Source organism: Macrosteles quadrilineatus, unplaced genomic scaffold (genome assembly GCF_028750875.1).
Source record: "Macrosteles quadrilineatus isolate MER2022 unplaced genomic scaffold, UCM_ALF_1.0 Scaffold_4__1_contigs__length_99947679, whole genome shotgun sequence".
Lineage (NCBI taxonomy): Eukaryota > Metazoa > Arthropoda > Insecta > Hemiptera > Cicadellidae > Macrosteles > Macrosteles quadrilineatus.
In genome coordinates this window covers 57,474,265-57,495,104 of record NW_026542597.1, presented here as the reverse complement: position 1 = coordinate 57,495,104, position 20,840 = coordinate 57,474,265, and the positions used below count along the sequence as shown (strand labels likewise).

At 37.2% G+C, this 20,840-nt stretch overlaps 1 protein-coding gene across 1 annotated transcript in view; it reads left to right on the top strand.

The window, feature by feature from the left end:
• Window positions 1-10,057, top strand: part of LOC128992304 (probable ATP-dependent RNA helicase DDX31) — a 79,088-nt gene extending 69,031 nt beyond the window's left edge. The window contains exon 12 of the mRNA XM_054415803.1: window positions 9,830-10,057. Within this exon, the coding sequence (XP_054271778.1) occupies window positions 9,830-9,965 (136 nt within the window). The 3' untranslated portion in view covers window positions 9,966-10,057. The remainder of the gene's footprint in view (window positions 1-9,829) is intronic.
• Window positions 10,058-20,840: the final 10,783 nt, after the last annotated feature.

The window sequence follows — 20,840 nt, the reverse complement described above, 5'->3', positions numbered from 1 at the left end:
TCTTTATATATATCGCAGAAAATTGGTATGTGGGTGTGCCTCTGATGAGCAAATCTGGAGTCAAGGTCTGTAGAGGTTAATTAAAAAAACATTATATAAAAAAATATATAAAATATTTACTAAAAACATATAATTTTGAAAATAGTAGCCAGGCACATTAGACGAACCCTGTGCGTGGGCAGTCAATCTTAACATAGCTTTAGCACCAAAAGTACCGGTACAGTAATCTACTAATTGATAATTTTTTAAATATAAAATACACCTTTCACTCTCACCAAAAGAGCCAGAGCAGACTAACTTAATCATTGTTAGAATAAAAAATAATAATTATACAGGGTGTTAATTAATTGTACTGCTGTGTTACTGTATAAACACACATTGAGCTTTGGAACCACTCATGTATCTTTCACCCTCATATCATTTTCCTTCCTTAGGCAATTATTGAAACAAGAAGGGAATTCTACAATCAAGTTACAAAAATCATTACAGTATTTCAAATACTTTTTATTCACCCCCACCCTCACAGAGACATTTGCAATTCCGTGGGTGCGCCTCCGATCGGCGTATCGCGGGTCAAAGTTCGCTGAGATGAAGCAATCCGTGTAGCAACCGTGTTCGGTCCAGCGCCGCCAATGATAGCCCTGCTTGCGGCACCAAATTGCTCTAACCACCTTTAAAACACACAAAATTGAGCGTAAACTCGCCTAGTTAACCAATACGATACGATAAATGAATACACGGTTGAATTCGGCCGGTTTTGTAACGCGGTTTGGTCACGTCGCGGCCGTCGCATGACGTAAGTTGACGGTCATGTTGGTGACGCTATGGGTTATTTGCTGGGTAAATGTTTTGCTTATTCGGTTAGGAGAGGTAGTAGGTCACGTGGAGAGGCATTGACTTTGACTGGACAACATTTTAAAGGTGGTGGTTTATGTGAAGAGCTATACATGGACTGGACATTACAGGCAGGGGTGGTACAGCATGCGAAGAAGCGCACAAACTGGAGAAAATTTGTAGTAAGGAAGGATCGGAAGTCTAATAATTTACAAGCTTTTAGTAGACAACGTTCTAAGCTATGAAGGGTGGCTTCAGAAAAGAATTAGAATCTCGGGCGCCAATGTCTCCTAAGCTAACCCTAAATTAGGCCCTGTAGCTTTCAAAGGTATAGAACATTTGTACAGTAAGTTCTGCCCACTTCGGAAATGGTTGCCGGTCGGTCATGTGTGACTATGGTGAGGGTAGGTGAACGTCAAAGTTGTTGAGCTTTAACCGTTTCACCCTGGCATTCACTTGTTTTGAATCGCCGACTGCGAAATATACTCTCACGAACTCTCACCCACCCTCATTCCAGTATTGCAACCAACTGAAAATAACTTTTTTTGGTGAAACTCGCATATCGTTACACCATTTTGATTTTTGCTCTTAAATTAAGGATATGTAACATTGCTATCAAATGAACGTTTCATAGTAAAATCCTTTTAAAGCCGCAAGAGTGCGCAATTGTACCCTATTTCCCCTCGTGGTTTCAAGAAGTCCTTTCCGGCCGCATTAGTGCATATTCGTGTCCTCCTCAGCCTACTCCTCTGTCCTGGTAAACTCGCTGGTTTGTCCGGCGTGGACGGCAACAAGACGACTGGAAGAATCAATCGAATACGGAAAGCTGTGTGGAGTTTTTGTTTGAAGTAACGAGAGAGGCGAGGCGAGAAGAACGTCGTGTTCGCGCCGTGGCACAATGGCAGCCATTACAGATTGGTCGCGCACTTTACACAATGCAATGGATCCTTTTTAACCACGTAAATGTGAGGCAATCATTTCTACAGGAAGCCTGTGAAACGCACGTGTAATAGGGGTGCCGACCTGGTGTTGCGATGCTACCCTTGGTAATTTACCCTGGCTGAGAAGTTGTGTACCCTCCATGGATACTTGGTGGGAGTTTGTGCCGGGGCGTTGAGTGGTGTAGCTTCTAAGAAATGCTTAGAAGCCACGGAGGATTGTCATTTTATTTAGTGGAAATGTAAATTTTTGTTCTCTGCGTGTGGTTTTAGGCTAAAGGTACTTTGTGACATCGGATATTTATTTTAATTGACCAGACGTTAAAACGTGGAAGCTCAAGAATTAATACTCTTTATGGAAAGAATTCAAGCTTTTTTAAGAGATAGTTTAAACGTCTCAATATACAATTCTTGTAGACATGCCGTGGATTGTACCCGCAACTGCCGGTGAAGCGCCAGCAACTCGCCCATGGTTACCTCCAGGTAGTTCTTACGTGTTGGGATATTTAATCTTGTATCACTTACATTAGTCTGCAGCCTGAAAAGGTTTTGATAGTAGAAGCAATTTCAAGTAAACCTCCAGGGTGCTAGGTAAGAATAATTCTTCACCTTTACAAACCTCAGGGTTGTTTTAGAAGGTCCTTCATTCAGTAACACTTCGGTATTTGAAGATGAAGTTCATCGAAATGAAGTAAGCTCATGTCTTGAATTACATTTGACGTAAGTAATTTTGCAAAACGAAGAGTATATTCTTTAATCATCACTACAACAAATAGTTACCCTGACTAAATTATCAAGATAAAATTTACAAGTTATCTTTAAATATGCTTGTTGCTTTAAATATGTTTGCTTCTGCGTCGTATATCTGCCTCGTTATCTTTATTAGGTTAACACTGAATAACAATAATTCACATTACACGAACATGGAAACAACAAACATGAAATAAACACATCCCTATAATGCATATTCTTCAACTTATATTCAGCCAATTTTTTTCCAACCCTAGAGACAGACATTTTGTGCAAAAGATACTTGAGATAATCGTCTGCTACAACCCCCCTTAGAATTTGTACTAAACAAAAGAAAAGCGTGTAAAGGAAAAAATAATGTCCATAATTAATTATCGATCAATTAGATCGATTATTAATTGGAAAGATTGCGAGGCCAAATCACTATTAGATAATAGAAAAATAATGTATATTAGAACTTCAGTTTATAAATTGTTGTACAAGGTACAATTCAATGGTTTGTAACTGTAACACTGAACCGATTGAAACCGTTTCAGTTGCTTGACGATCGGTACTCTCGATTCGTTTTTAAACAGTGAAAGGTCTGTCGCGCCTCTTGATATCTACCGATGTTGGCGTGTAAAAGACAATCTGGCTAGGCAATGAACAACAGTCGTGATCGGCAGAACAGATTGTAGCTGGGCTAATGAAGATGGGTGATTGTGTCGCGCCGGCGACGGTAGCGAATAAAGGAATAATGAAGACAAAACCCGGTGTTGATGAGACCAGCGGTAATGGGGACAATTAAACCACCTGGATAGAGACATTAGGACAATAATCTATCAAATTTGGATAATCAAAAGCCGACACGCAGCCCTTGCATTCGTCTTGTGGCGGCGATCGATCAGGGACCACGCGATGTGTGGCTATCGGGTCTATAATACGTTTTTATTTGGAAGGGGTGATCTGAGGAGCCAAGGTGCTTCATCTGGATATGTCGGATCGTCGATGTCTTCAGAGACCTTCAATATCCACGCACCTGATGAATGTCCGCATTTACCGATCAGTTCTTCCTAAGTAAGGCGACTCCCTATTACCAAATTGCCAAGAATTTGCCTTATTACCTTTAAGATCACTTCGCGAAAGCAGGTGATCAGTAATTTTCTCTGACCTACTGCACTTCCTTCGTAGTGGGACACCTTCATACAAACACATTAGATGCCTTTGCATACCACCTATCATCGATCAATGGGCGATCGATCTTCTTTCTTTGTCTAATTTTTCGCCTATCGTTACGGTGTCTGACATTTTTTTAACACCATGGGCATTCCAAACTATTTTTGTAAGGGAAATTCCTAATGTACCTTTTTTTATACTGCGGTTCACCCAGTCAGCTAGTGGTCTCTCTATAACAATAATACATTGGTAAAACATACTCCCTTTGTAGATTTATCATCCTTATGTGACAGCTGAAGCCAATTTTATCGTTACTTGTGTCCGGTGTACTGTAGAGGTCGTGTTTTGTTTATAATTTGTTTATTGATATTTCAGTAATGTAAAACCTCGCTTAAATACAACGATCTAATGCTAATCATAAACAATAACTTGTCCCTAGGTATAACCAAACAGTAAAGCAAAGATCTTAGCCCTAAAATAAAAGAAGCAAAATTTCCTCGACACTAATGATTAGTGTCACCAACATGAATATGTCACAACACAAGACACGGAAAACGAGCTTCAAAATTTACAATGGGATGAAAAGTCTACATGTGTTGGTTAGGACGTGTAATTAATGTCGGCTAGGCAATAATAGTGAAATGTCCTTACACACATGTTTATTGTGAACTATCGAGAGCATTTTTCAGTATATGTTTGAGCTAAAAAACTATTTCCTCTTCAGTAAAGTGTATTTGTGGCATTACTTATTCGTTGTAGTAAACCACTTAGCTTGCTTTCAGCACTTTAAACGACGGTGATATTGTCGTACAATCAGCTGACACATTGACTACAGCTGCAGATAGTGATCGACAAATGTCCCAATCTGTAAACTCCACACGGGTCACGCCAGTCGCGTATTAGCCGCAATCTGACGATCACCGCCGTATCACATTACATATCGCCGGATATAACCTCTATCTTTTATTCCATTTTATTCTATCACCAAAGTGTCTTATAATGTCGCTGAGAATGATGGGTAGTGATAAACATCGCTGTTATCAGTGGCACTCGGTGTGTACTTGCTGACTAACCTGAGCCAGCGAGGAGCATTGGTCATTTGTCAAGTATTAAACACGGGTCACACTAGGCTGGCATCAGCGGCGAATTGAAAGAAGCCGCGACTGTCAGCTTAATGTGACCACAAAATTCACAGCTGATACTGAGCTGGCTCAGCCTGGATTGGTGAACCGGTGATGCTGGTGCCAGCTGCTGATCACTAGCGGCTGGCAAACAGCCTAGTGTGACCCGTGCTTTAGACATGAAAAGTGGAAAATAATCGAGTTTATGGATTTTCATGTTTTTCGGAAATTGACGTACAAAGTTATTGTATCATCTAATTTTAATTGTTGACGCGATGTCTGAAATTAAGTGAAATACTAGAAGTAAATCAATCAGTGCTTTAATTTTCCCACTTTTGTTTTGCATTAAATTAAGAGTCTAACTACCGTCACTATTTTAATACCATTAGGCCTGCACCCCGTGTACCAGTATGCCCCATTTGTTCCTCCGCAAGACCGTCTTTAAAATGACTTTAGTTGTAAAAATTGGTTAAGAATGACAGACAAAAGGAAGATGTTACGGAGAAAACCTTCATTGTATTAAGTACTAGCAGTCATACCCGTCCTTCGTACGGGGTTGGCATATAAGTATAAAATGATTATTCCAGTTATACTCAAGCTTTGCGTTTGCAATGGGGGAAGACACAGTTTGATAAAATTTGCTTCTTTAAATTTACAGTATACTATAGTATGACACATCTACAATAGTCATAATGTTCTACCACTTCACCTAAACAATAGAGAAAAACAAATTTAAAAAATTTGCTAAATATCACAAATTATTCATGAAATAAAAAAATAAACATAACTGTAAACAATCCTACTTTGACAGTCCTCATTGCTTACCACAGTTTTTTGCTGCTGCTTAGTTCAAATTAGCTGTTTTCATAAATGATAAAAAAATAATAGTGCTGCACCCTGTTGGTAAATCTTATAACTTTTAATGCTTTTGCAAATCATAGAACCAACTTTTTCAGTTGAAACAGCTGACTAAATTCTTTAATTCCCTTTAAATATGAATACTCATAAGGTTAACATGGGGAACTTCAGAGCCACTGGGGCGGAGCCCGAAAGGATTTTTGAGATAAGAATATGCCTATATGTTAATCGGGAATGTGATCTATCATCATGCCAAATTTCAGCCCAATCCATCCAGTAGTTAATGCGTGATTGAACTTCAAACAAACAAACAAACAAACAAATAAACAAACAAACACACAAACTTTCACATTTATAATATTAGTAAGATAAGATATAGATAGGCAATGTAGTGTTGACCGCATTGATAAGATAATGCAAGGTGGCCGAACTCGCATCAGTAATTTCTGGCTTATCAGTCCAACACGTGACATTTCCCCATAATCCACTTGCTAGGGGGGTTCCTGTGTGCATTTTATGTATAGAAAAACACCCTAAGGGATCATGTATGTACTATGTGGGTTATCATTTTTCACGTGGGTGCCAGCTTGGCAGAGTGGGCATAACCTCAGAATCCGCCATTTTAAAAATGGCGGCGGCATTTATTACATGAAACTCATCGGGAGCTTATATCTCGAAAACGGTAATATATAGCGAGTTACTTTTATTACAATAAATATTGCTTACACAATAAGGAACAACTTTTGTATTTACAAAAATGCCCTAAATATAACTATTTAGGAGTAGTTGAGCAATTTATGCTAATTTAACCTATACATTTTTACTTTGTTTGACAAAAAATTATAATATCTAAAAAAAAACTGTTCTTTTTAATTTGGCACATAGCACATATTGCTCTTTACATCTAAGGTCGAAATACCCCGCCGCAGCAAACCTGCAGAATCAGCAAACATTTACGTGGCTGCATTTCTACTAAAATATTAAAATTGACAGATTGATTTCCTATTGACATTTATTTGTAATGAGTACTTAAGTTTGCTGCTTCAGGGAAGGTATTGAGGTGTTTTTTTATATATATTTGTATTGAAATGTTGATAGCTTAGTATGAATGAAACAACATTTTCAAATTTGATTTTAATATATCCATAAACAAGAAAACTAAAACAGTTTATTTATTCTTCATAAGAATAGCATGGGAATTTTAAATTATTTTTTTTTATTATCTCCGTATCTTTTGGGCATACTACAACACTTCAATATACAAAATTATTTCTTTTTTTGAGCTCTACAAAATAATTTGGTTCATTAAAAAATTTCGTGTTTTTAGGGTCGAAAAGCGGAAAAATATATTTTTACCCCATAAAACTCCCCATAAATCCCCGTTCCCATAGTCCGATCGTGCTTGTTTAATAGTCCGAACTCGTCTGAAAACGTAGGTTTACACGTTTGTGAAAAATTTCATTAAAATTGGATAATTTTTGCTCAAGTTATCAAATTAAGTCGTAGTTCTATCTTCGGATACAGATGTCGTAGTGTTGGCTTTACACTTTGTGAATGGATTCTCTTCGGAAGGTTTGCAGGAATTGTGGATGCGACTTGGTTCAGCCAGAACTTCATGATATGTACTAGTTCACATTGTAGCAAACAGGCTTGGAAGTAACCTTTGCTCAGTTCTCCCAGCACTCCATATTTTAACGGGCTGTGACTTTGCCAGCAAATTTGGAACAAAGCGTGCTACCCTAAAATGTAATCCAAGTACTTTGCTAATGTACTTAGGAAAAGATGGGGAGGTAGAGATAGAATAAAGTTTGAAAAACACAGAGAAGTATCTAGTTCACATTAAAAAAAGGATACTCAGTGTGAAACTATGAATGATCTAAGACACTGGATGTACACTGTCACTGTACAACGAATACTCTTAAAGAACTGCATCTGTTGCTCGTGAAGAAATTCTGTCTAGTAGAGCTACTAGACATCATATCTTACGTGATTTTTATTGTACATACTTCCAAATTCATTTCTTGGAAGAACACTTTTTCAACTCGATCCTTTGAGTTTTGGATACAGTGGTGGTGGTTACTCTTTGTTGGTTTTTGGGCCAAAATTTGATTTCCAGCTTTGCCCAACTCAAGTGATCTAGAATGCTGCAACTGCAAAACCTGTCCCAATCAAAGCTGCACATGTGTACAAAACTAGCTGGCATACCGTGTTGCCCTTTTTTAAATGTAGAAGTGTTTTAAATGTTGTTGACTGCCGCAATGCACACTAGTATATTGTGAACAGTTTCATTTTTCTGATGACTATAAAAGGGAACAGATCTAATTCCTCTTAACCCAAAAGGCTTATAATTTAGATCCAATAACTGCGCTTAAATTTTATGATCCACGAAACTAGTTCAATATCAATACTGTACAATCAGTCCGAAGCAGCCTACCACCAAGGACAATAAGGTACTGCTTGTGTTAACAAGACGTCAATGCTTGGTCTATGCACCAACTTTGCCGCCGGTCCCGTTCCCGCTCCATCCGCCGCTTATAATAAATGTTATGAATAATAATAATAAAAACTGTTACATCCGTAGATTTATTATTATTTGTAATAATAAAAATTCATTATATAGAAAGGTCTATATTTTTTCATATTTATTTGTATGCGTCATGTAATAACAAAAAATTAATATAAAAATATTTTATATTATTTTAATAACTTATATATCTGTCAGGAGCTTCTCGAATGTTTTTTGCAGGTTTTTTACCTTAAATGCGAAGAAGGATTTGTGCTATGTACCATATTACAAAATAACAGCTTTTTTATAATTATTAGTTTTTTTTTGGCAACAGAGATAAAATTTATAGGTTAAATATGACAATTTTAATATTTTAGTAGAAATGCAGCCACGTAAATGTTTGCTTAGTCTGCAGGTTTGCTTCGGTGGGGGTATTTTGACCTTAAATGTAAAGAGCAATAAGTGCTATGTGAAAAATTAAAAAGAACTTTTTTTTTTAAGATATTAGAATTTTTTGCCAAACAAAGTAAAAATGTATAGGTTAAATTAGCATAAATTGCTCAACTACTCCTAAATAGTTATATTTAGGGCATTTTTGTAAATACAAAAGTTGTTCCTTATTGTGTAAGCAACATTTATTGTAATAAAAGTAAATCGCTATATATTACCGTTTTCGAGATATAAGCTCCCGATGAGTTTCATGTAATAAATGCCGCCGCCATTTTTAAAATGGCGGATTCTGAGGTTATGCCCACTCTGCCAAGCTGGCACCCACGTGAAAAATGATAACCCACATAGTACCTACATGATCCCTTAGGGTGTTTTTCTATACATAAAATGCACACGGGAACACCCCTAGCAAGTGGATTACCACCATCGAAGGGAGTTTATGGTTTATCTAACATTGTGTTTACAATAAAAAGAGCTTACATATAGAGCTGTTGTTGGGGCATTGCTACTATTTCAAACAATATTATTCAACAAAATGTTATATTGAACTACACAACCGTTGGAAAAAGAGTGATTCCATTCCTATCCTACATAAGATGTTAATTTAAACTGAAACCCTCAAGAATACAATAACTCAAATCGTTTGTAAGAAAAAATGAAAACCCTTTTTACCCAACCTCAAATTACGGACATGATTACTTTAACAGTAATCATAGCATTAGGATGTAAACAGACGCCATTTTCAGTTATCAATTGACGCAAATGCATATCTTCTTTTGTTAATGCACCTTATTTTGTTTTTCATCATGTTTAAGTGTGTCATTAGTCGATTTTGAAGGAAAAGCCGTTTTTTTTTTTGCTGTAAAGATATTGTGTTTGATCAATGCCGAGGCCCCATTAGGAAAACAAACCATGCTGCAGGATCCATGACGTAACACTAGTGGATAGATTCACTGCCATATGCCATATTTTTTATTTAGGTAAATAAAACTGGCCGTTTGTCAGATATTTTACGGTAAGTTTTTAGTTCAACTATCCACTACTGTGATGTAGTTTTGTGCTGCCCGCGCTGCAGCATGGCCTGTTGTTCTAGTGGGTCCTTCAATAAAAATGTGAAGTTGGTCGAATAACCGAGTATATCTGGATTCAGAAGTGAGCACATCAACCTCCGTCTACTTGCACTTCTCATGTTTGACAGACTAACCCTTGTGTTGCAGGTATGGGAGGGAGTCTCGCGGTGGAAGAGATCTCCAGTACAGACCCAAGGCACCCCCAGCTGTCCGGGCGACTGTCAGCGAGTTCTCCAGCGGACTGGAGCCTATGAAGAAGAAAAAGAAGAGAACTCCAGATTGATCCTACTGCAAGAATACGTACACTGCAAATGCAATCGCATCATGTAAATACGGGTGTGCATATTTAATGTTTGAAATAGTTATGTTTTTAAAGTAGTTGTTTTAATTTCCCCACCTTTCTACCTATTCTTAAGTATAGATTATGAGACAGTGCCGATGTACTAGTATGCACTATGCAGAATAATGTGATCGATTAAAATTTACATCAAAATACATTATACACTCATAAATACAACACAACCACAAACTCAACGTTCAGCCACTTGTTTTCGGTGTTCCGCGCACGAGTAGGCTAAATCAACTGTACATGGTTCTAAATTTAAGAAAATAGTCCCGATTAACCCAGTTAGCATAGTTATTAAAAACTGTTTTGTTTATCATCGTAAAAAATATACTTTGGATATATTTCACTACAATATCGACATTTAGTTAAATTTAAATATAAAGACTACTTATTTCAGATTTAAAATTTAGTTGGACAATAGATGTCGCACAACGGTCGTAAACTGTAGAAAAATAGGATAGAAACCATATTTTGGAACTTATTCGTTTAAGGTAATGTGCGAAACTTACTTTTTGTAAAAATATAGTTTTATCACACGGGCAAAATCTCTTCTCGACCTTCACGCTCATTTTCCCAAACTAAAAATCTTGTCGAAATGTGTGACATTATGGACTTTAGTGATGAAATATACCATTTTCCGACAGTTACCTGACAAAGCAGGCTTACTTGTACTGATTATAGCACGCAAAAAAGGTAATTGCTGTATTTACTTACTTTTGCAACACTCCAGTATTCCAACCAAACCACAAGAAACTTTTACTCGGCTTTTATAAGGTATGTAATATGTGTACGCTTCAAAGTCAGTTGGCAACACTTAAAGATACTACGTCTACGATCAGCTGGTACAGCCTTTGACTATTGATACTACGACTTGACCTGTTGTTTTGTGTTAACATTCCATTTTCGCTCAATGCTTGGATTTAACCAACCCTAAACGTGTTGTTTAGTGTTTGAAAGACTATTTATATGCTTTATAGCAACTAGGAAAATTATCATCTGTAATGCGATCGCAAAGTGCCTTTGCTGCACTCGAGAATGAACATCGCGCACTAGTTACACAAATAACTATTTCGTTGTATATAATAGAACAAAACAAAAACATTTTGCAGCAGGAAATGTCAAATCTTTGTACATCCTTGAACAGCCCTAGGATGGGTCGATTATTTGACCTACAGTATTATCCGAGTAAAATGTGTGGATTACCACTGCCTTCATAGTTAATAACGACAATAACCGTCAACTATGTGACGAACACAGCTGACATCTAAGATAACCTTCACCACATCGATGTATTTCACGTCAATAACCAAAGAATGAACTGGTTAAAAGGGATGAATGCGGTCGTAATAGACATGGCTATACACGTAACACACTCCACCCGTGACGCTTTCCCTTGTGATCCCATTTAGAAACTCTAATTCCACCTGTTAATACATATAACTGATCCCAGACGGACACGAAAAGTTATTTGAGTCTAATCTGTCTCGGATTATTACCGATTAGGCCGGGTCCTTTATAATCTCGACAATGAAGTGTTTTTTCCCGCGTAACAATGCTCAGAAGCCTCGGCAGCCCCATGTGCTGTAATCAGCCCCGGTTAATAGTGTTTAATTATCACCAGTGATTGGTCCATTGTACGTCTCGCTATTCTACCAAGGACGGCTTTTGTGTGCGTCCCAGACGATCGATTGTTTTCACGTCTTTAGGCGATGCCTTAACTGGTTTCTCCGATTGTTTTAAGATTGTTGTGATCGACAATTGTTGCTAGATTGATGGAGTGCATTGCTGCGGATACAGATAGCCTGAGGTAGTTGTGTGAAGGAAAAAGCTTGAAGTTGCCTGTAGGGATTTGAAAGGAAGTTGGGAACAGAATCAGAATATTTGTCTCAGAATGTAATAGACAATGTCAAACTACCTTCCATAGCGCTGTAGTGTCAACACAATAGAATGTGAGTCTCAGTAGAAAAAAAAACTAGTTTTTACTGATTTGCATACCACAAAGAAGTTATTAACTTTCAAAAGTTGTACAGATTTTAAACGGAGCAGAGTCGAATTAATTATTGGTTGAAGTACAGCACAATCTCAGTAATCTATTTTACATATTGTGATTGTTACAATTTTGGTGATAGATGTCTCTGGTTTGTTTTTCAAAAACGTTGGTTCGTCGCAAAAACAGAGTTTTAAAAATCAATACTCCTGCACGTCCCAATTAATTTATCTCTAAAAAGTGTTAAGAATATTATTTCGAAGAGATTCAGCTTGTAAAAAAAACAGACGTAGCCTACTGTATTCCATACCATCTAACTTCTGCCTTAAGTTGTGGGCTCCAACCACTAAATTTGTTGTTAAGTTGCGCGCAGCAGTTGTAAAAAAGAGTCACTTGAAAATTTGTGATTAACTTTGCAACGTTTGGTGCACAAATCTTAGGTTGAAAAAATACAATTTTTGGATTTCTGAAAAAAATGTTTTTATGTATGATTATGGATACGGGTTAATGGCTGAGTATTCAAACATAAAAATCACCATGAAATGGCATATTCTTCTCGAGAATTCCTGAGAAATCAAACAAAACTTAAAAAATGTATTAGGTTAGAAATAAAAAACTTAAAAATCTATAATGACGGCTTAGCTTATGTTGCTAGTTCTTAAAGTGAATTTACAAACAGCAAACCAGCTTCCAGGTGTCCATTAAAATATTGTTAAGGCCTAAGTTACAAAATATGACTTTTATTTGTGATGAAGCCAAAGACGATTATGAAACAAAGTAGTCCCATACTGCAGGATTGCAGCGTATCAAATAACTTGTTCGTCCGGGGATTTGCAAGCACGCGCAAGTCAGTGGCTGAAGGCTAATCGGGAGATTTGCTTGTGACGCCGAGTGTCCGAGGGGTTTAGTGTGAGGACCTCCCGCGGAGTTACTCGACACCTGATACCATCACAACCCTCGCCTCTCGCTCGATTAGGCTGATCCGATATCTCGCACATACCGGCCACTCACTGACTCCTGCCTTACATCCTCCTGGAGCTGTAACAGAGAATCCTTAAAGGTGACTTACTGACTCCTGCCTAAGATCCATCTGAGTCCTTGAACTATAAGAGATAATCGTACAGGCGACTCACTGACTCCTGCATTACATCCTCCTGAAGCCTAATGCTGCTAGAGAGGATCATACATGAGACTCACTGATTCTTGCCTTACCTCCTTCTGAGTCCTGGAGCTGTAAGAGAGAATCGTACAGGAGCCTCACTTACTCCTGCCTAACATCCTCCTGAACCCTGGAGCTGTAAGAGAGAATCATACAGGCTACTCACTGATTCTTGCATTACCTCCTTCTGAGTCCTGGAACTATAAAAAAGAATCGTACAGGCGTCTCACTTACTGGCCTTGCATCCTTCTGAGTCTTGGGACTACAAGAGAGAATCGTACATGGGCCTCACTGACTCTTGCCACATATCCTTCTGAGTCCTGGAACTATAAGAAAGAATCGTACAGGCGACTCACTTAATCCTGACTTACATCCTCCTGAGTCCTGGAGCTGAATGAAATAATCGTGAAATAACCTCACTGACTCTTGCATTAAATCCTTCTGAGTCCAGGAGCTGTAAGAGAGAATCATACAGGCGACCCACTGACTCCTGACTTACATCCTCCTGAGTCCTGGAGTTTCAGGTGAGGTGGTAAGGATCACGAAGGACGATTAATAAAAGTCCATGATGATGGATTGCCGAATCATGTGTATTTGCACCTTTTATCATATTGAACGGTATTTAACTCTGACTTTGTATCGCATACTCTAGACCAGTGGTCCGTTCTCTTTACTTCCTATACGAAGTTTTTTACTAACGACCCTCATGTTGGTCCTTAAATTAAGAAGTTTTAGTTCCTTCCATTTCGTCGTTCTTAGTTTAAATCTGTTTGCCTTCTCCAATATCTTGTCCTCTTTCTGTTGTACAAGGTCGTTCATTTACTATTACTACCCATCTTTTGAAAGTTCTCCAAATGTCCAAGGATCTTGAAATGTTCTGCTAAAAAGGTCCCGCCTTCTATGATATTGTATTTCCTTTCGCATTCTGTAGTCATTAGACAGGAACTTTGTTTTCACTTTAAGATTCGTATCTGAGTTTTCTTTACTTTAATTACGGTACTTTGAGTTCTTTTGGGCGTCCGTCCATCCAGCCATGGAGTACCACGATCTAAACTGTTTTAGTATGGTTTTAATTTGTTCGACATGATTTTGAAAGATTTATCAACCTTAAAATGATTTAATTACATAACACAACTTAATATATGTCCATTTTAATACAAAATTTAATGTATGGTAAGAAATTTATGATAAACTTTTCAAGCAAATTTTTGTACTTTCTTATTTTGAGAATAGCATTGTATTTTCTGTTCAATGTAAGACGCTAAAATATCGCTCTAGCATTTGGAGTTGTGTTTCTTCGACGTTTGCGTCGTGAAACCAACCAAGTGGAGACGGTCTGATGTGTGTTATGCTATTAGGTGGTTTAAACCTTAGAAGTGCCTCCTACTAAATGGCTATTTGGAATGTTATAATGTCGAATGGTTTGAGAAAACCTTACAATTCTTAGAAAGAATGGCGCAGCAGTCTAGACAAACAAATTGGGTATAATGATTACCGATACCTGACAAAATACGAAGGATCTTAATCCGGGTATTAAATATTTGGACCGTGATGAAAATGCTTGATGGTGTGACCAAGCGAATCTACAGATTGATTGTTTTTCTCTTGACCTCATAAAATGCTGTGCCCGAATAAGAACATGAATATATATTTGCCTTATGGTATGATATTAACCAATGAATTTGTGACAATCAAATATATATTACAATGTCAAATTTGGCATGTTAAAAGCAAGTGTCAGACCAGTGCGCATTGTTCAACAACATACCGATACAAGTGTCATCAAACGTCTTGTTATGCTCGATACAGTAGTGGAGAGGTAGGTAATGTTGACCTATACGTGGTACACCGCAGTCCACCATGTGGTAGGCAGGTGCTGCTTCTCGCCCATCCATGACCACTATCGTTAATTGCATTAGCACTTCCTGTCCACATTACACGCTATTTAACAATTATCACAATTGCTCTCTTTGTCTGGATTACTTCACTCCGCTTTATAATTATTGTTTTATTGACGGTGTCCTTCCGGCGGCAAAAACTGTCATTTGCTAACGGCGAATCGTGCGTCATACGTTGATGAGGGAGACAAACATTCAGTCTCAGGGTTAACATTTATTTGGATTTGCTTATCTGTTTTGTGTGGGCTGGACAGACAGTTCCAGCAATGATGAGGAGTCGGAGCAGGACTGGTTGTCCAACGCTTGAAAAGCCTGTAGATTTCCTATAATTTTGCTGGCTTAGGATATGTCAGGTTTGAATCTCAAATCAACTCAATTGGTTGAAAGTGTTGTGATTTTTAGTTGGCGCTTTACAATTAAAATAACTATGCTATACATGCATTATGCATTATGGTAAAGTTTTACACGTTTACCTGTTTTTCAAATGTTGGACAACTAAGCCCCAGGGTTATTGCCGAAATTGTTCAACAAAACAAAAACTTTTGCTACGACCGGTCATTAACCGTTAACCGTGGAATGCATTTTGTCATTTATGATTGTTTGTTGGGATTATTGCTTTACATCTGTTCAAGAGGTTGGATTATATAAAAGCGATGAAAAGTGAATGTTAAGATATACCATACCTACAGTACATCCAAGTTGAAAAATTGATAATCCTAAATCATTCGAATTTGTGTAAATACTATCTTCGATGTCATCCAAATTGTTGCTAATGCCGCAACTAGTTTCAACATTCAAGAAGCCATCTTCAGGCGTCAAGGAGAAGCTCTTGACTACATCCATCCGATCGTGACGCATCATTACCCATGCCGTTGTTTTTCGTTTCGTACTCGTTGTAAATGCACCGTTTAATTGTTTCAATGTTCATGTTTGGGTGTCTACTATATGTGGTCCATACGGTATATGTACTATATATGATCTGTTATACTGTATGTACTATACTAATCGACGACCTTCTGATGAAGTGATCATGTCATCCTTTACACCTGAATCAGGTTATTTATCAGGCTTATCAGGTCGTGACTTCTTGAAAGTTGAAACTAGTTGCGGAATTAGCAACAATTTGGGTTACGTCGAAACGGGTACCAGTACACCAAAAATAGCAATTACACCAATTGATATATTCAACCACAGATCATAGAACAAATTATGATAGTATAATGATTTATTGTCTGTAATTCAACGTAATCCGTAGGCTAAAATCAGAACAAAATTATTTACCAAATGTGCAGCTTAGACTCATTCAAAGTATCATCTGCTTCTTTAATGCTCACATACAAAAATCAGCATGCACAATTAGTATGCAAATCCGTGATTTTAATTAAACCGATATTTCAACGACTGTGGGGCGGTAATTGAAACTGCGCCCATTTCCCGTGGCGCTGCGGCGGATTCGATATTTTACCCCCCGCCGGCTCGGCGTCGTCGTCCGTGCGGGAGCCCACTGCCGTTAATACACAAATTCCAAGGTGATAACATTAATAAGACAATGGTAGTCGGTCGGTAGCAGATGACTTAAACATTGTCCTCCGATAATTAAAACACGGAGCCTACCATCAGGGGGTCCGCCTCCCGGGCCTGTGCCGACCTGAGTGGGACCGCGGGAATCTGGGCTTGGGGCCGCTAAACGTGCAGCGTTTAACCTAGAGCTAAGGTGTTAATGGACTACTGCACTATGAATTTGCAATAATTTGCATTGCAGTTTACATTTGGTTTGAATAACATTTAGAAAGTCATAGACGACCCTAACCAATATAGTGATACATACTTGTTATGACTAAGCTTCCTCCGAAATTGCAGAGATCTGGGCTTGATTCAACCCTTCAATTTTTATTAGGAAACAGTTTACAGCTTTAGCATGGGGATATGGTGTTAACTTATACCAATATATATACGATTTCTTAATTGAATATACTAACTTATAACTACTAAGTGTTAGAGTTGTTGTAAGACCCTTTGAAAACGATTCATTTATTTGTAAGTACATCCTTCACAGGCGTTTTCTTAAGAATCTACAATGTCATCCTTCAGTTCTATCATCCAAATAAATACACGGTTTATAAAAGGTTTCAGTTTCGTCTCATTTAGCTTGGTTGTATACAAATTCAATATAGATAAATAATTCAAAATAAAAATAGTTTTTAACTAGACCTCAAAATTGCCCACACAAATTCGTAAATTAAATGTCAGTGACCTAAAGCACTGTCAGCCATTTCCCATGTCTATTTTAGAAAATCGCCCTAGCGTGCGCATAAGCATTTCCCGTCTGTTTAGGAAGTTGTTTTTACATCAACTAATACGCATTTCATGTTAAGAATCCCAGTAGTCGTTCGGCTCAATTAGTTTTGAGAAAGAGAGTTGAAATCGGATTGATAGAATAATCTAAATTTCCAAAACTGTGAGCCACTCCCACCATGTCGGTGTGATTGTGAAGGTCGCCTAATCCTCAATCCTAATATTCCTAATTAACCTCTCGGCCATCCATCCTTGTCAAAGGCCATTACTACTGAGTTAGTTGCTATTATCGTGTCATAATTAATTCCACATCACTTCGCCGCTGTCGCTGGCAATCTCGGGCTCGCCTCTCCTCCCACAGCCAAGACTGACGAAAATTGTCAATCGATTAGATAGGTAATGTGTAGGACGGATAAAATGTGAGTAAGTGGGGGACTTGGATATTCATAACCTGTGATTGTTTAAATTTCTGTAGCAATTTTGATTTACATATGCTGTGAATTATTATTAGAATATTCAGGTAATTAATAAAACTAGTGCACCCGTTGTTCGAGTTCGAGCAAGTGCAAAGTATTACAGGCCTTATTTCAAAACGAATAACAGTAAAAATTTCCGATGACTTAAAAGAGTCAACTCAAAGATAATATAATCAATCACTCCACTTCATCAGTTATCGAAACTGAAAACAAACTCATTCTGAAAACGAACGTTCTTGTATGTATCATGTGTTTACTAAGAACAGCTGTAATTAATACAAATTTTTCGTCTGTTTAATAAACAAAATATTTCCTTCATAAGAAATACATTTGGATTTTGATGGCCTGTGGGGCAAAGCCTGAGGACTTTTATTACAGTAATTGGTGAAAGGGGGTATCTACACAAAAATACTTAATTTTGACACATCGTTTGTAAAATCCGTTCATTATTAACGGAGGAGTAGTGTTTCGTAGTATTATATATAAGGATGTGGTACACCTAAATAGGCTTTTGCTGTGATTTGTGTGAGTAGCTTGTTTTCTACAGTTTGTTTTTAAGAACATCCAAAAATGTCGTAAGAGTTTGTCCACTTCAAGGTTTAAATTTGAAATTTTATTTTTCAATATGTAAATGCGTCTGTACAAAAGTAACTTCAGCTGCCCGAAGTAGATTCTTTATACACTATTAAACGAAATTTAAAGAAGGCAACTTGTTAATTCATTTTGTAACATCCTTTTTTGATTTAACCTTCAAAATTTGCATCAAACGAAATACCGTATACATTCTTCAATACGGAATTATTGTTCAAAGGTTTGTAATTTTAGTAAAAAAATTGCACCAACAAGGCCTACCTATCATAAGCTATTAATGGTAACTTGTAGCTAAATAGGTAAAGCCACGGATGAAAATGTTTGATTCGTTTTAGGTTGATGTTAATTGCATTGCATAGTCATTTTAATGTAGGGATGGACAAATACAACCACAACCAGGTTTATAAACTCACTTGTAAAACAGCCACCAAGATCTTTACAAATCCCTAGGAAAAACGGGGCATGTTTCAATATACACACGCGTTTTATTATTGAATACTACTACTGTATAACATTGTAATTGTAAGTAAATTTAAATCAGGTTTTATTTTTTCAAATGTCCATTGAATATTCGTCATTTTTAGAGGGGTAAGCTTCACAACTTAACCTTACTCTATACGTAAGATGACGTAAGATGATGAGGACGAGCGGTCGTTTACTCGGTTTATTTAGGCACAGTTGTCGTATTATCTCTGATATAACAAGAATTAATATAATACATATTATACCGTGCAGAGATATGCCTTAAATCAGTCTTTTGGTGGGCCAAACGGATGAAAAAAGTAAATTTGATTTGTACTTGTACATAGAAATGTCTGGATAATGTACTTATAGTTTGTTTATACAAAAATATATTAAAGCACACATAAAGTGCTTATAGATTTGTGAGCAACCGGTTTCAACTTGTAGAACCTGGTTATAAGGATGTATCATAACCAGGGTACGGTTCATTTCCAGGGCTGTTGAAATATTTTGCTGATCAAGGCTTCATCCGTGATACAAAACATTTTATAAACAAATTAATTGTGTGGCTGTACATTTGAGTCGTGATATAAACATTCACATTGAGAATGGTATAGATATGTATATACATAGATGATTTTGCATAAGGACAAGTTTTCGAATTTGAGACACCCGCGATTACATTATCTTGAAAGACTATTGAGATATTTTTTCCCAAACCGTTCTCATCAGCCAATTTCAAATGGAATCACTGTAACCCAAAAATAATAAATATAAGAATTTTAGAACGTTACAAAACGTTATATCTTTGGGTTCTTTTATCTCGTTCTAAATAGTTTGGCCAAACTGTCCAATGATCCTTTGACTGCTCTTTGATCCATCAGAATTACACCATCGTATTACCATCGCAAGGTAACATTGAAGTGTTTGAACACAACTTGGCGTATTGCAACTATATAATTGTGACAGATTACATGCTGTTCATTGAGGAAATCTTATTCAACAGATATTTCATTTTGCCTATGACTAGTAGAGATTGAAAGAGAAGAGACCGTTTTGAATCCTTTAGTATAACTTAAGCTACTGACAGCTAAGGTGGGCTATAAACCACGGGGTCACATAGTTTTATGTTGAAATATTGCATTATCAAAGTGTCTGTTAATTAATGGGATTAGCTGGGAGATGTACCTCATCTGCGATTAAACCAACAATCCGACAGGTGACTGTAGAACAGTGCTATATGCCCTTTGCTGTGTTTTTCGTTAATACCAACCACTAAATATATACATTACACCATAAAATTATATTCCAATATCTACTGCCAAACCACTCTCATTCCGATCGCACAATAATATTTCTCCATAAACCCCAAACAACAAATAAAAAATCCAATGTTTCATATAACATGAAGTTAAAAACCATTCAGAATAACCGTTCAGAACCATTCAGAAGACGTTACTCAGATTATTTGATTCACAACATCTAACCTTAGTTAGCTTATGAGTGTTAGTATATGAGGAACCCTTAACTAAGTGATGGTGGAAGCTGCTTACACGCTCAAGGCCATTACCATCAAACAAGACATGAAAACAAGATTTCCTCGTTTGAGGCTTGGCGGGACTAAGTGACATTTCCGTCTCAGGTTCTATCAGTTTTGGTTAACATTCAAATTTTCCTCAACTCGCTTTACCATACCTAAAAATTTAGCTGTTCAGCGATGCAAGTTAGATTACGGTTGTTTAAAACTATGCACTGCTACGAAAAAAAGCATATAAAAAAAATAACATATTTTACAAGGGCGTTATGTGACAACTGACAACATACCGAAATCCTATAAATTACCAGCATTTCACAATTTTTATTACTTCAATTAACTGTTTATCCGAAGTCAAACACAAAGTTTTTCAAATAGTCAAGTCTTAACGTCAACGTCCAACAAGCAGT